Source organism: Myxocyprinus asiaticus, chromosome 37 (assembly GCF_019703515.2).
Source record: "Myxocyprinus asiaticus isolate MX2 ecotype Aquarium Trade chromosome 37, UBuf_Myxa_2, whole genome shotgun sequence".
Lineage (NCBI taxonomy): Eukaryota > Metazoa > Chordata > Actinopteri > Cypriniformes > Catostomidae > Myxocyprinus > Myxocyprinus asiaticus.
In genome coordinates, this window is record NC_059380.1 from 24,868,836 (window position 1) to 24,884,316 (window position 15,481).

The following is a 15,481-nucleotide window of genomic DNA, read 5'->3' on the forward strand; positions in this document are numbered from 1 at the left end:
ACCAAATATTGATTTCTGAACTCTTTCTAAGTTAAAACATTAGCATTGTGTTGTTTAAAAATGAAAATGAACTTGTTTTCTTTTCATTAATCGAGGTCTGAAAACACTGCATCTTTTTTGTTATTTTGACCAGTTGTCATTTTCTACAAATAAATTCTCTAAATGACAGAAATGTTGTCAGTACTTTATAGAATAAAACAAAAATGTTCATTTTACTCAAACACATACCAATAAATAGTAAATCCAGAGAAACTGATAATTTTGCAGTAGTCTCTTATTGTTTTCCAGTGCTGTATACAGTACATGTTATTTACCCCACATACTAATGCTTAACTATTTTTGTCCTTTTTTTCACCCATCAGCCCCCTGTTGCCAAGAAAGATCCCAGCACAGTGAGTGCTGCCCACATCTTGAGGAAAGTGGAACCACATTCCAATGGCTCTGAAATTCCTCATGCAGTTGAAGAGGTCTCAGTTCATGTGAGAATTTTACTGCAATTTCATAACTGCCACTGTTGAAATGTAATCAGTACTACATACTATGCAGTTAAAGGAATGGTTCTCCCAAAACTATTACGATGTCTTAAACACATATCACTTTCTTTCTTCTGCAGATAACAAACAAAGATATTTTCAAAGCAGTATGATGTGTTTATATGCATACAATGCAAGTTAATTGGTTCCAAAACTTTCAAGGTCCATCGTATTGCCTCAGAAGACATTGATTAAACAGCATGATCACACAGGAAGTTGGCATGCTGTTTCTGAAAGATCTGGTACCCTAGGATCGGTGACAGTATGTCGACTCACTGACATGCAACATTTCCCCCCAGACATTTTTGCATCGGTTTCAGTGTGTTTACCTTCCAATGTGGCTCGACTGGCAGCGCATTACCTCTGCAGCCCGAGATACCCAGGTTCATATCCACGTTGAAACCAGGAAGTAATCGCATTCGCTTAGTCGTGACAAGTTTGAATCGGAGGTTGCACTTTTCCCTCTAACATTACATTTTTACTCTACTGATTGTTAGGTTTAGGTTTGGGTTTGGGTTGGGGGGTAGAGTCCATAAAATATGCATTCCTTTCACTGTATTACAACTAGTACAGCTGAAAGAAACACGCTTCACAACTAGCTTTTGACAGCCTCTCCTGGATGTAAACGGTGCTCACACGTGCATATACGGCCAACAACACTTACCGATTTGGCCACTGGGGGCAGTGTTTTCAATTTCAGTAAACATATACCGATTTTTGCTAAAGAAATGTCGACCTACTGTTTCCGATTTCACTGTGAGATCAGGCTGGATTAAACTACTTGAGTTGTATGGATTACTTTTATGCTGCCTTTATGTTATTTTTGGAGCATGAAAGTTTTGCATCACATTGACTTGTATTGTATGGATTTAAACACATCATACATCTAAACACATCATACATCTATGAAGATATCTTTGTTTGTGCTCTGCAAAAGAAAGTCATACAAGAGTTTGAGACAGCATAAGGGTGAGCAAATTTTGAGAGAATTATCATTTTTGGGTTAACTATTCCTTTAATATATTCTAGTTACTAAATTTAGTTGCTGTATGTAATAACTACTTCGCAACTAGTTCCATGATTAGGGTGCAAAATATTATGGTGATAAAAAGTCATATTTCTTATTTATTTTTCAGCAAATGGTCAGTGAAAGTAGGTGTTCACACTTCATGAAATGTTGAGATCAAACTATATATAAACTTCAGGAGATCAAACTAAATATTATTATATGAGTTGTTTAATTTTACCCTTCATTTATTTAATAAAACGTTTGCAATTTTTGAAACCCTGTTGCTGTTGCTGTTACTTTATTTTTATTTTTATTTTCATTTTATAGCAATAAGCATTAGATAAACATCTAAAATAATAAAAGGATGAATGATAATATATAAAATGATAAATAAATAAACTATGCCAGAATAGGAAACAGGGTTACAAATTTTGCTTAATAAAGATATCACTAGTAGAGACTAGCTGGTTAAGCACCAAATGTTGATTTATAGTTATTGATAAACTTATATCTTCGTAAATTAAAAAAAAAGAGAAAAAACAATGTGTTTTATAATTTTTCATACATTCATATTGGTAAGTTTTAAATGGTTGATGAATGCTGTCAACACTGCAATGTGCGCAAAAACAAGAATTGGCAATCAGATTATTTTCTTGCCATGCTGTAAAAAGTGTAAAAATTATATTTAAGAAATGTTAAACTTTTTGTAAGGAGGTTGTGTGTGTGTAACAGGGTTGCATGCAAAATGTGGGAAACAGCTAAAAATGTCATTTTTGCTCATTAAAATTAATTTTTTACTACAATGAATTGAATACAAGTGTTGTATTTTTGATAAAAAATGTTGTTGAATGATTTTAATTGTTGGATACGGTGGAAAAGGTCAAGATGTCTGAGGTGGTACAGGCCAAAATCAATATTTTAGGGGTACAGATATTTGATGCGTTTAATTTACCTACTTTTCATGCTATGTTTGTCTTATATTAGATAAGTGTATTTAACGTACTGTATTATATACAGTGGTGTGAAAAAGTTTTTGCCCCCTTCCTGATTTCTTATTTTTTTGCATGTTTGTCACACTTAAATGTTTCAGATCATCAAACAAGTTTAAATATTAGTCAAAGATAACACAAGTAAACACAAAATGCAGTTTTTAAATGAAGGTTGTTATTATGAAGGGAAAACAAAATCCAAACCTACATGGCCCTGTGTGAAAAAGTGTTTGCCCCCTAAACCTAATAACTGGTTGGGCCACCCTTAGCAGCAACAACTGCAATCAACCGTTTGCGATAACTTGCAATGAGTCTTTTACAGCGCTGTGGAGGAATTTTGGCCCACTCATCTTTGCAGAATTGTTGTAATTCAGCCACATTGGAGGGTTCGAGCATGAACTGCCTTTTTAAGGTCATGCCACAGCATCTCAATAGGATTCAGGTCAGGACTTTGACTAGGCCACTCCAAAGTCTTCATTTTGTTTTTCTTCTGCCATTCAGAGGTGGACTTGCTGGTGTGTTTTGGATCATTGTCCTGCTGCAGAACCCAAGTTTGCTTCAGCTTGAAGTCACGAACAGATGGCCGAACATTCTCCTTCAGGATTTTTTGGTAGACAGCAGAATTCATGGTTCCATTTATCACAGCAAGTCTTCCAGGTCCTGAAGCAGCAAAACAGCCCCAGACCATCACACTACCACCACCATATTTTACTGTTGGTATGATGTTCTTTTTCTGAAATGCGGTGTTACTTTTACGCCAGATGTAATGGGACACACACCTTCCAAAAAGTTCAACTTTTGTCTCGTCAGTCCACAGAGTATTTTCCCAAAAGTCTTGGGGATCATCAAGATGTTTTCTGGCAAAAATGAGACGAGCCTTAATGTTCTTTTTGCTCAGCAGTGGTTTTCGTCTTGGAACTCTGCCATGCAGGCCATTTTTGCCCAGTCTCTTTCTTATGGTGGAGTCATGAACACTGACCTTAACTGAGGCAAGTGAGGCCTGCAGTTCTTTGGATGTTGTTGTGGGGTCTTTTGTGACCTCTTGGATGAGTCGTCGCTGCGCTCTTGGGGTAATTTTGGTCGGCCGGCCACTCCTGGGAAGGTTCACCACTGTTCCATGTTTTCGCCATTTGTGGATAATGGCTCTCACTGTGGTTCTCTGGAGTCCCAAAGCTTTAGAAATGGCTTTATAACCTTTTCCAGACTGAGAGATCTCAATTACTTTCTTTCTCATTTGTTCCTGAATTTCTTTGGATCTCGGCATGATGTCTAGCTTTTGAAGATCTTTTGGTCTACTTCACTTTGTCAGGCAGGTCCTATTTAAGTGATTTCTTGATTGAGAACAGGTGTGGCAGTAATCAGGCCTGGGTGTGGCTAGAGAAATTGAACTCAGGTGTGATAAACCACAGTTATGTTATGTTTTAACAGGTGGGGCAAACACTTTTTCACACAGGGCCATCTAGGTTTGGATTTTGTTTTCCCTTAATAATAACAGCCTTCATTTAAAAACTGCATTTTGTGTTTACTTGTGTTATCTTTGGCTAATATTTAAACTTGTTTGATGATCTGAAACATTTAAGTGTGACAAACATGCAAAAAAATAAGAAATCAGAAAGGGGGCAAACACTTTTTCACACCACTGTATAATACATGTTATATAATAGTAACATTGTATGTACAGTATGTTTATAGTATTATAGTTATTATAGTATCATACAGTATATACTGTTGTTGTTATTATTGTTGTTAATCATAACATATATTATTGGGTGGGTGCAAATAGTCTCTTCAAAACTGAATATTTCATGCTGCTGGATGGCAAATGATTGTTTTATTGAGGATTTAAAAAAAGGAAATTATTGAGACTGATAATGACAGAATAATCCTCATTTATCTCTAGAAACTTTGTGCATAAGTGTCTATATCTTTATGTACATGTGTATGTGCACATTTCCCAGCAGGTGTCTTTTTTAAAATGTAATACTTCGTCCCTCATTGACATCCATTTAACAAACCTGATGAGCCAAAGCTGAGAGTTGTAGAGGTTATCACTGAAGCTTAACTTTTAGATTTGGGGAATAGCAGTCAGATGGCCTTGAGTGAAAAACTCAGCCTTGCCCTAATTATCTCTTAATATTATTTGAACCGTGTGTGCATGTGTGTGTATGTGTGTGACAGCACTCTATGCAGGACGATAAGACTGCTGTCATCTGTAAGGAGACCAATATCTCCAGCACTGACGTCATACAGCCACAGAAGGTGGACACGGTAGGTGTCCGAGGAGCCTTTCCTGCACATGCCCCTCTGAAATGCCCTGTGTGCACAGAAGCACTACTGTTTGTGCCTTTCACAATTGAACTTTCTATCTTGATGTCTTGCACATAAACGTGGTTTTATCTATTTTTACTCATGTTGAATTCAGCTCTGCACTATCTGCTGCTGTCCTTCAGTTAAGCTATGCTGCCATCCACTGGCAAAGAGGCCGTATGTCATGCTTTCAGAGCTCTAAATCCTGATTCAGATGTTGATTCTCTTGTCATATTTGTTGCAGAAACAGGAAGAGAGCAGAGCTAAGGAGGTAAAAGAGAATGGGTCCCCTGTGAGTCCATGCAAAAACATACATACTCGAAACATACAGAGATATGAAATGTGTTTTATCAAACCTTTGATAATCTGGTAACAATTTCTATGAATCACGCACTCCCGTCAAACATTTGTGTTTCAAAATTTGTTTCTCAAAAATTAAGGCTTATACTTAAATGCTTGAAATGAGTTTACTGAATGGGGTATGTTGCGGGGCGTGCTGTCGTTACTGCTAGTTAGTAGAAAGTTTTGGGGTACGTTGGGGTATGTACTTTGGGGTAAATTTTGGGTATGTAAATATGTTGTCACACAGTAAGCTGGAACCTGCCATTAAACCAGGGTCATTGGTTTCATGTGAACATTAAGGGGAATTAATATGTACAGTGTGGTTTTGTGTTCACTTGTTTACCCAACTGATATTACTAAAAATATGATGATATTGACATTTTAGTTTATTAAAAATCCTACTGTATATATTTCCATAAATAATTGTAACTACATTTATGATGATATAAAATGATAATAATTACCCATTTATTGTCACATTTTTACAGAAAAATGCAGTGTGTACCAGAAAATATGGTACATACGATTTATGAGGTGTATAATGAATGCATTACAACACATTAAGATTATCTTACAGTAATGCACAGCAGTTATAAGTAGATTTCTTTTTTTTTTTTTTTTTCTGATTTTGGCCATTTTATGTGAGTTGGTTCTCTGTTTAGCAGTAAAATGTTGAATGTCACATGGATTTATTACAGGTAAGGACAAACAGTCTGGCAAGAAACTTGGTTGTGTCTCCTCTCACCATCACCACAGAAAATGTTACCTCAGCCACCACCACTCAAGTGACCAAGGTATGAGCGTGTGTCTTATTTATTTAATTTATACCTTTACTTTACCAGGGCTGCATTTCCCAAAAGCATCGCATGCTTAAGTTGATTGTAGAGACAATTGGTGCCAGTTGTTTCTATGATCTACTTAGGCTTACGATGCTTTTGGGAAATGCAGCCCAAGTTAGACTCTTGAGATTTAAAATCTCTTTTTGAGAAGACCTGGCCAAAATGGCAGCATAAAACATTGTAACAATTAACGTAAAATACACAGGTAAAAACAAGTACACAAAATTTGTTAAATAAAACAAAATAAAATACAATTTGCTAACTATACATTAAAACACTGACACTGGCCAAAGTTGCTGTTTAAAAAGTCTTTGACTTGACTCCTAAATACATTTAAAGGCACTAGTGTTTCTTATTTCAAGATTTGTTGAAAGACATTCCAAGAATAAGCAGCAAATGAAAAAGCTTTCTTTCCAAACTCAGTTCACTCTTTAGGGAATAAAACACATAAAATATCATCAGAACATAGGCTATAGTAAGAGTTTGTATGAATATTAACATGTGTTGCACGATATGTGGGCAACAAACCTATAAGTGCCTTAGAAATAAATAAAGTGTACCGATGAGAGAACTTACGTACAAACAGAGAAAGCCATTCAACTTTTGCATACAATATACAATGATGAGTTAAACCACCACATCCAGTAATACATTTGAACTCACCATGATAAACTGCATCAAGCATCTGCAGTGAAGAAACACTAGCATTCCTGTATAACATATCACCATAGTCAAGAACAGGGAGAAAAGTAGCAGCAAAAAGTTTCTTTCTGAAAACAAATGAAAAAGATAATGTATTCCTAAAATAGAAATCATTAATCTAGAATTTGAGAATGTCCTTTTAAACAAACTCAGAGAAATGTTATGATCTCAGTCTCAAACGCAGCTTTAAAGAGCTTTAGGCACGTGATTGCATTGCGGACGGTCATGTCAAAGTAATATGTGAACCATAATAAGACAGTTAAGTTTTGAATAAAAATTTTAAGCTGATTGAGTTTTATTAGTATTCATACAGTAGGTATTTGAACATAAAGTGTGGTTCTAGCACACATATACAGTATTTGAATAAACACTGAAACATACAATATCAACACATTGACAGCTTCTACACAGTAAACCCTTTTACATATGAACAACTTTAGAGATCCTAGATTTAGAGATCCTTAGAGATTCAGAGGTTAATAGAATATTTAATTCATGGAGTTCAGAGTTTTATTTTATTGTGTTTATAAAATATTACATTAAATAACTATGTTTAGCTCCATCACATTTAATGCAGTTCGTGTTGCATTTGACATTTTAACAGTGTAATTTCTAAAGACAGATTGGAAGATTGTGACAGCACACACACACACAAATCAATAAATGAGTGAAAAATTTGCCTTATATCTCTAAAATTGTTTATTTGTACAAAGGTTGACATTTAGATGCTATAATTGTGCTGGTATTGTACATTTAAGGGTCTATCGAAACACAAAAATGTATGCATCCACTGCTTAGGAATACCTACGAATACAACTGAGATCATTGTGAATGCCAGATGATATATATCTTGTCAGAGGTGAAGTTCTATCTCTATATGAGAGTGTGTTTGGATGGTTTCAGACAGTGAAAGGAGGATATGCAGAGACCAGGATTGAGAAAAGAATCATCATAACAGGAGATGACGATGTGGACCAACATCAGGTAAGCAGTGAAAACCACATTATTACAATTAGAAATATATTTCTGTTGCCTTTGTGTTTTGTAATGTTACTATAACTTTGGGTACATTGAGGTCCAAAAGTCTGTGATTATATTGAAAATTTGGGATTTTTTTCTCTCCATTTAAACCTGTACAAAGGAGACATATTCAAGATTCTGCACAATTTCTAGGTCACTAATCAAATATAATCACGTTTGTGTCATTGTATCATGTTAATTCCTTTGTACTAAAGGTCATATTTCTACTGGGAATTTGTTGTGGAATTTTTTTGTCCGCGCAATAAGTTTTGCATTTCCTCGCAATAGTTTGCATTCCCTCGCAATAAGTTTGTGATTGTATTAACTGTTTTGTTTTTTGTTTTTCCCGCTCTGCCCTCTAAGGGGCTCAGTAGATTTCCTCAGAAGATGCTCTTTAGAACATTCCCAAATTATGCTGGAATAACATAGATCATCAGGATTTGCACAAACTTGTGGAATTCATGCCAGCTCGAGTGCATACTGTTATTAAAGCAAAAGGGGGACATTACCAGACTCTAAGGAATTATGAAATTCATGCACATTTTTCAATTAAACTTTTTACTCAAAATGCTGATAATTTATAATAAAATGCTAAATGCTAAATTGATGCATTTTCACTTCAAGTCTCAGACTTTTGGAGCCTGTCATATATGTATGCGCTAAAGATCAATGTAGATTTACAGTATTCATCTAAACAATTGTAAAATGTTGTAGGCTCTTGCCATGGCAATACAGGAAGCCAAACAACAGCATCCTGACATGCTGGTGACTAAGGCAGTAGTAGTAAGGGAAACAGACTCTTCCTATGAAGAGAAACATCGGACATCTGAGGTACGGCAAACACAACATTAATGTAGAGGATACTCTGTATTGACAAATTTTAGATTATTTTTTTTTTTTTGTTTGTTTTTTTCTGTAACACTTGAAAAATTATTTATCTTGTTAAAAGATATCTTATTATTATTTTATCTTATTATTGATATTTTCATTAATAATTTTAACTGCAGTTATAATATGTTATAATACCTATTCATGGTTACATGTATTGTGCATTGTAACACATGATATAAGACATTATGTCATGTGTTTTATATATTATACTCTTTAAAGGTATATAACCATAAATAGGTTTTATAAGTTATTATAACTGGTAATACTGTATTCACAAGAACATTCTTGACATGCTTATGATTATCACAGAAAAATAAATTAGACTCATTCCTCTGTTGAAAAAATAAATAAAAATAAAAATAGTAATGCACTTGAAATTTGGAGTCTATGGGGTGATGGTTAAGCACCAGAATAAACTTTAACAAATATACAGTTATCACAAAGTATAGCCACAAGACACAACATTATACAGCACATGTTAGCATGAGACAAGTTTGATAATGTCGCTTAACAACCTTGCCTGTGAATACCTATAATCCAATCTCAATAACCATGTAAACCAGGAAAGCCAGTAACTTGTCAATACCAGAACGGGACATACTGTAACTATCCATAAAGTACTTCTTTTTCTTTTCTTTTTTTTTTTTTTAACTGAGAGACAAGTTGAAATTATTTTCTGTGGTAAACGACAGAATGACACCATTTGCTGTCAATAGAGCTTAAGTTGTACTGACCTTGGAATATTCCTCAACATAAAGCACAGTTTGAAGCTTATTTCACTTCCAAAATGTAACTTATTTCTTTATGCAACAGGATATTCAACAAGAAAAATGGAGGTCAGGATTTGACTTTATCCATTGGCAATTGATAGGATTGTAAAAAGTGGTCCCTATAATAGACTTTTATTTTTGGAATAATGTTCACTGATGAATCATGCACATTAAAACCAGGAACGTAAACTTTCAATTTCATGTTGACTTTATCTTCACAAGGAATTATACAGGCTTCGTAGAAAGCGTTACTGTCATTTTATGCAGATGAAAGTAGCCTATATTTTGTTTTTACCCTTGAGGTTTATTTTAAATGGTCTATATTGAACTTTACCCCATGTTTACAGTATGTGATGTTGTGCATTGTTCCTTCTATTCCAGTCTTGATCACTAGAGGTTGCTGTTGCGAACAGTGACAAGAAGATTAGCTCTGGATGGATATCAATTAAACGTTGTATATTCCAATCAAGAGAAGATGACTTACACTGCTGAAAAATGCCCATAAAACAAACCACCCATGCGTTCAGCTCTCCCTACCTACTGCTGTGGCCCCTCTGTCCTTCTGTTTAGCCAAACATGACTTCAGACCAACAATATCCCATTATCTGATGTCAATACAATGTACAGCACCATGCAGAGTATTTGACTTCAGTATAACAACAGTAGTCTGAATCATCTGAAGTCTTTAAGAGCTTTAACCCTGAATTGTATAAATGTCAATAGTTTAACCTTAAATTTAGAGTGGATTTGAAAAAAATAATAAAAATAAAATAAATACTGAAAGTGTTGCCAAAATTACACCATGCCATCATGTATGCACTTGTCGTGACATCAGACTTTTTTTTTTTTTTTTGTCCAACAACTTCCTGGTACACTATTATTTTGCAGTTACAGCGTGAACTATATATTTCTCAGTTCAAAAGAACATTGTTCAGGAGATTCGGTCTTCCATTTTGGATTCATACATGGCTTTCGAGGATTCCCTGGAAGAAAGTTTGCAGAGGACACAGAAGTTATGTGTCTGTGCTGGCCTCGAAAGATGGCCATTGGCCAGCCTCGAGTGTTAACTGTCACTAATATACTCCAGTGCTTTCTTTTTAGATTTGTAAAGATTTTTAAATAATAGTTGATCAAATTTTTGCTTGTTAATTATGAATACTTATCAATTAGATTATCATATGCATTTGCATGAAATAAAACCTAGATTTTGAATGGTGGGAGCACTCATGCGACAATGCAGAGTGTATAACTGATCAGTTATAAAGGGTATAGATAGTTATACTCTGCATGTAAAAACAACTGAAGTGACAACACAGATTTACACATCCCATAATAAACAACAGACATGTTCAAGTGGTGTATATCGGCTTGAAATCCATGGGTTGCCACTAAGTTGTGACATGTCAACAAAGCAAAAAAAAAAACAAAAAAAAAACAACAACAACAAAAATCACTTTCCTTTCTTCGTTTCTGGGTGAAACCAATCTCTCCATTGTGAACTTGACACCCAAAATGTATTGCGATGAGTCCAGTTAAAAAAAATCTACCTTAGATGGTGGACAAAGCAAGAAAAACCATTATTATTCTTATATATCATTAATAACCCAAAAGTAAAAATGTCCCATCTAATTAAAATTAAAAATGGGCTATTTTTCTTACTGTTGTGTATTTTGATTGCTATTTTATTTTTGCACAAGGAGCTCTATATGACACAGAGTTGCTGCCTTGGTAAAGTGTTCCAAATCAGTTTCAGGGAGAATGCTTCTTATGTTTGCAATAGACTGCAAGGTGGCTTACAGGTTTTGTTGCAGTTACCAAAATGATGCTTTGATGGGTAATATTAGAATTTATATCAGTACAATTTTAATAGATATGTTTTATTTAAATGTCAGTTATCATGTAAGGATGTGTTGTATTTGTCTTTGCATTCATTTTAAGTTATGCTGTATGACTTTGATTTTGTATTTATGATTGCTGAATGTTAGCCCTTGGGTTTTCCATCTCCAAAGCTTCACCATACAGCAGTGTGATTATTATATTCTGTCTCTCTATGTGCATATTCCAACATATAAACATACATATAGTTGTTTAAATCAAAGATAAATGACCATCATATACAGTATATTCTATGCATTATAAATAGCCTGAGAAAACAGCGAACTGAGGGGATTTGGATACTGTGAGCTGTTCTTGTCAAGTAATTTGCAATAAATAATATGTTAATAGATGAAACTGTGATTATGCATACTATGTTTGTTGTACATTATGTTTATATGCACAGATGTGTCACTGTTAACCATGGCTCGGTCTCTGCACATACCCTACTGTACTTCTCACTGCTGTGTCCTTGGGAATGGAAGACCCTCGGAACATGTCTGATCTGCTGTTAAAAAAGGCCCCATCACACAAAGGATGTTTATATTTCCAGGGTAGTATCACTGGAGGCCCTGGTCATTTACTGCAAGCATGTTTTATTTCATGAGCAGGCCGAGGCGGAATCTGCAGAATTCTGCAGAATGGATTTAAACATAGTAAAATGTCTTAAATGGAACAGTGGTTTTCAAATGGTGGGTCACAACCCAAAAAATTGGTCACAGGTCTATTCTAATGGGGTCACGGACATCAGAGAAAAAACAATGCTAAATGCAATATTAAAATGCAACTAACTATGTAATTGTGTATATTTAGGATAGCAAAATAAATGGGCTTATAAATGAGCTATGAACTTTTTAAAGGGAGGATAAAATGCTCATATGTTTTACTGTTGATGTCAAATGCTGTCCATCCAATCAAACTATGAAGTATTTTGGTGCAATTTCCTCAATCACTTAGTTGAATTTAGCCAAACTAGGCAGATGCTAACATGGTTGCTTGACATCCCCACATCTTCAAAAATCATAATGTTAAAACATTTTAATTTAAACATTTTGATTTTAAGGACATTTTCGATTACATATCAGTTTTGGTCACCACTTGATATCCAATGTAAAGTCTGAAACCTAAAGCAAAACCAGTTAAGAATAACTGAGCTAGACTGTTATTGGTAGCTGAAAGTATCAATTCGGCACAATATTTGATGTACACTCATCGCACACGGCTGGAGAAATGTAGAGCTTTGTGAATGATGGCTTTTTCTATTCTGTGGAGATCTGTGGCTGCAAATTCTATGTAGGCCTGCTCATAACATGTTTACCTACTGTTTATTTTGAAAGAAAAAAATAAAAGATTAATATGTGATTCGATTTGTTGTGTTAAAGGGAGTGGTGGTCTTGTTTAGTGCAGATGCAAGAGCATCAACGACTTCTGATGCAACAAGCATCAGAAATGTTAAGCAAAAGGTGTGCAAGCTATCGATTCTGTTTGATACACAAACGTCAGAACTGAAACAAGGACTGTTACTGTGATAAATATTTGAGAATTGTCATATCAATATTGGGTGCCTTATCGACTCAATGACACCTGAGACAACAGACAAAAGTTGTTACCTGTGATCCATTGAAACAAAAGCTTTGTGAAAACTTGCTTGGGAGGTTTTGGCGTGTACAGCGGGTCATATGGGATTCTCTAATCTATCTTGTAAATTGCGTTGTGTGATATTCTTAGATCTATAGAGTCTAACATGACATACAAGTTAAAGAAGTGCAGACTACTGGACAAATAAAGTGAAACCAGGTTCCTGATGCTCTGTGCATGGCATGAAGCATTGGATTTATCTTCATAAACTGCTGTCCCACTACCTTCCATTTACACTTGTCCTTCAGAGTTTTATAACCATGTAGTGCTTAATGGTGTGTGTTTACTGTATTTGCATTCAGCCTAAATGGAGTACAGAAAACATCAATAAACGTCTCGACATTGTGATTTCTGACTATAAATCATATCCTACTGACCACCTTTTTAGAAATACTGAGAAATTCATCATACAATTGAACATTATTTGGAACATTTCTGGTGAATTAGACAAGATCTACAAGGAGGTGATGATTCGCACACAGATAATACAACTGTATTACAGTCATGACAACTCTGGGAAGGATTTAGTATGTTAATGTGGGTATGACATAAATAGGCTATTGGTCTTGGCGGAATAGATCTGCTACGCTGCTGCTGCTACAGAGCAAGTACGGAGATGCTAGAAAGTACACAGACATACTGAGTTAATCATGTATACTGCTGCACAATTAGACAAATCGCAAGACATGCTAAATCGAGCATTTATGAACAGGCTGCTGCACAGATAGACATTACAAACAATCCCAATGTAGCAGATCTAGACTTGTTCAGCTGGGTTGGAGGGGGTTTTAAAGGAAAAAATAAATAAAAATCTTGCTGCGTGCTGCAGAAAAACTGGCTTGTCTGCGAAACTGAGCAATTTAAATGTTAGACAGAGAGAGATGCAAGTTGATTGGCTACCTGATTACACATTAAAGGACCAATCAGCTTACACCATGCGAGCCAATTGGCTAACAAATAACAAGATCAAAGAACCTATTATCTTGCCCCACATAGAGTTGCACAACTGAACTTTGGTCATTACTTTTATTTCATATATCTGGGAGGGAAAACAAAAGAGACAGATTTTTCGTGCCTAGGTCTTCCTCAACATGTAAAAACAACATGCCCAGCCTTTCCTTTAACTGGCAGCATTTCCATGCCCTTATCACATAACCCTACATTCACAAACATGATTTGTTATAGAACAGAAACAATTAGCACCAATATAATCACCTAGTAATCATAATAGCTAATTGGTGAAATGTTAATGTACTGTACCATGTTTCAGTTGTTAACTAATACAGATAGAAAGCTTTCCATCCAAATTCAGGAAATATTATTATTACATTGGTCTCACTGAAAACTTTGAAACAAGGTCACAATTTTTTCAAAGAATCAGAGGGAATACTGGAAAAGAATAATTCACCTTTCAAAGAAATTATCAAGGATTTTTTTTTTTTTTTTTTTAAACTAAGTTTATTTATTGAAGAAGCCTCAAAAAGTTTGGGGAAGACCTGCAATCCTGATGTACAGAATGTGGAATAATGATGAAAGTCTTTAAAGTTTGTTCGGTTCAAATAAATTATCTTTTTTTAAACCTTCTTTTGTTTTCCTATCAAGAATTTAACTTTTTTCATGTTTCTACACATTGTAAACCAAAATGTAAAAAATCTTTAAGAAAATGTGGATAATGTGTAGCAAAACAAATTTGAATGCAAAAGTGCATTATTAAAATGTTCTTATATGAACAACTGGTTTAAATTGATCACATATTGCCCATCGATAATACCCCTCGACGTGACACAGCTACCTATAATGTGGATGTTGCGTCACTGTGAATATTTAGTTATTTATTTATATGAGCACTCGCATTTCAATGGTCCTCAGCTATGGATGCGTACTTACTAATTACTTACTAATGTAAGTGTCTGTTGATAGCAGACATCCTGACCTATAATTTGTCATATTAATCTCTCTCCTTAACTACAGGAGATCTTAAGTAAAAAGTGGCACAGCTTATCCCACTCTCCCGCTACAAAAAATAAAAATCAGTTACCCAGTTTGTACATGACATTTGTAATCAATCAATACTGCTGCAGTGCTTTAAAACAACCAGAGGAGTGCAGCACTTAATCTAAAAACAAAATGCAAACATTGCAGTTATTAGACAGAGTTGGCAATCTATTCAACTATATTTTGAAAATACGACTGTATTTTAATCCAACAATATTCACCTTAGAATCTGTATATATGACTTGACTGGGCCAATTTATAACTTTGACCTCTTGTGAGCTACCAAGTTTACTACCTGTACTCTTTAAAACATTATTCTAAAGAGCAACTTAAATATTATTATTTTGCACTTTTTTGTTTTTTGTGACAGAATTATGATCCTATATGGTACTCAAAACTACTATGCTGTCGTAGTGGTCAACATTCTGAGATAAGCAAAACTTTTGGTTTATTAGAATGTAATGTACATTACCGTTCAAAAGTTTGGGGTCACAGTCCTGAAATGTTTCTCCATTTGATCTGAAGGCGTATGCTTAAATGTTTGAAATTAGTTTTGTAGACAAAAATATAA

The 15,481-nt window shown here is 34.8% G+C and overlaps 1 protein-coding gene across 4 annotated transcripts in view; it reads left to right on the forward strand.

Moving 5' to 3' along the window:
• Nucleotides 1–12,639, forward strand: part of LOC127428167 (band 4.1-like protein 1) — a 151,950-nt gene extending 139,311 nt beyond the window's left edge. For 3 of the 4 annotated variants that reach the window (XM_051676312.1, XM_051676315.1, XM_051676313.1), the window contains 7 exons: nt 363–479; nt 4,710–4,799; nt 5,083–5,130; nt 5,879–5,974; nt 7,625–7,705; nt 8,456–8,572; nt 9,784–12,639. In XM_051676312.1, coding sequence (XP_051532272.1) covers nt 363–479; nt 4,710–4,799; nt 5,083–5,130; nt 5,879–5,974; nt 7,625–7,705; nt 8,456–8,572; nt 9,784–9,789 — 555 coding nt within the window. In that variant the 3' untranslated portion in view covers nt 9,790–12,639. The remainder of the gene's footprint in view (nt 1–362; nt 480–4,709; nt 4,800–5,082; nt 5,131–5,878; nt 5,975–7,624; nt 7,706–8,455; nt 8,573–9,783) is intronic. The other variant, XM_051676314.1, reaches the window with a different exon arrangement.
• The last annotated feature ends 2,842 nt before the right edge of the window (nt 12,640–15,481 follow it).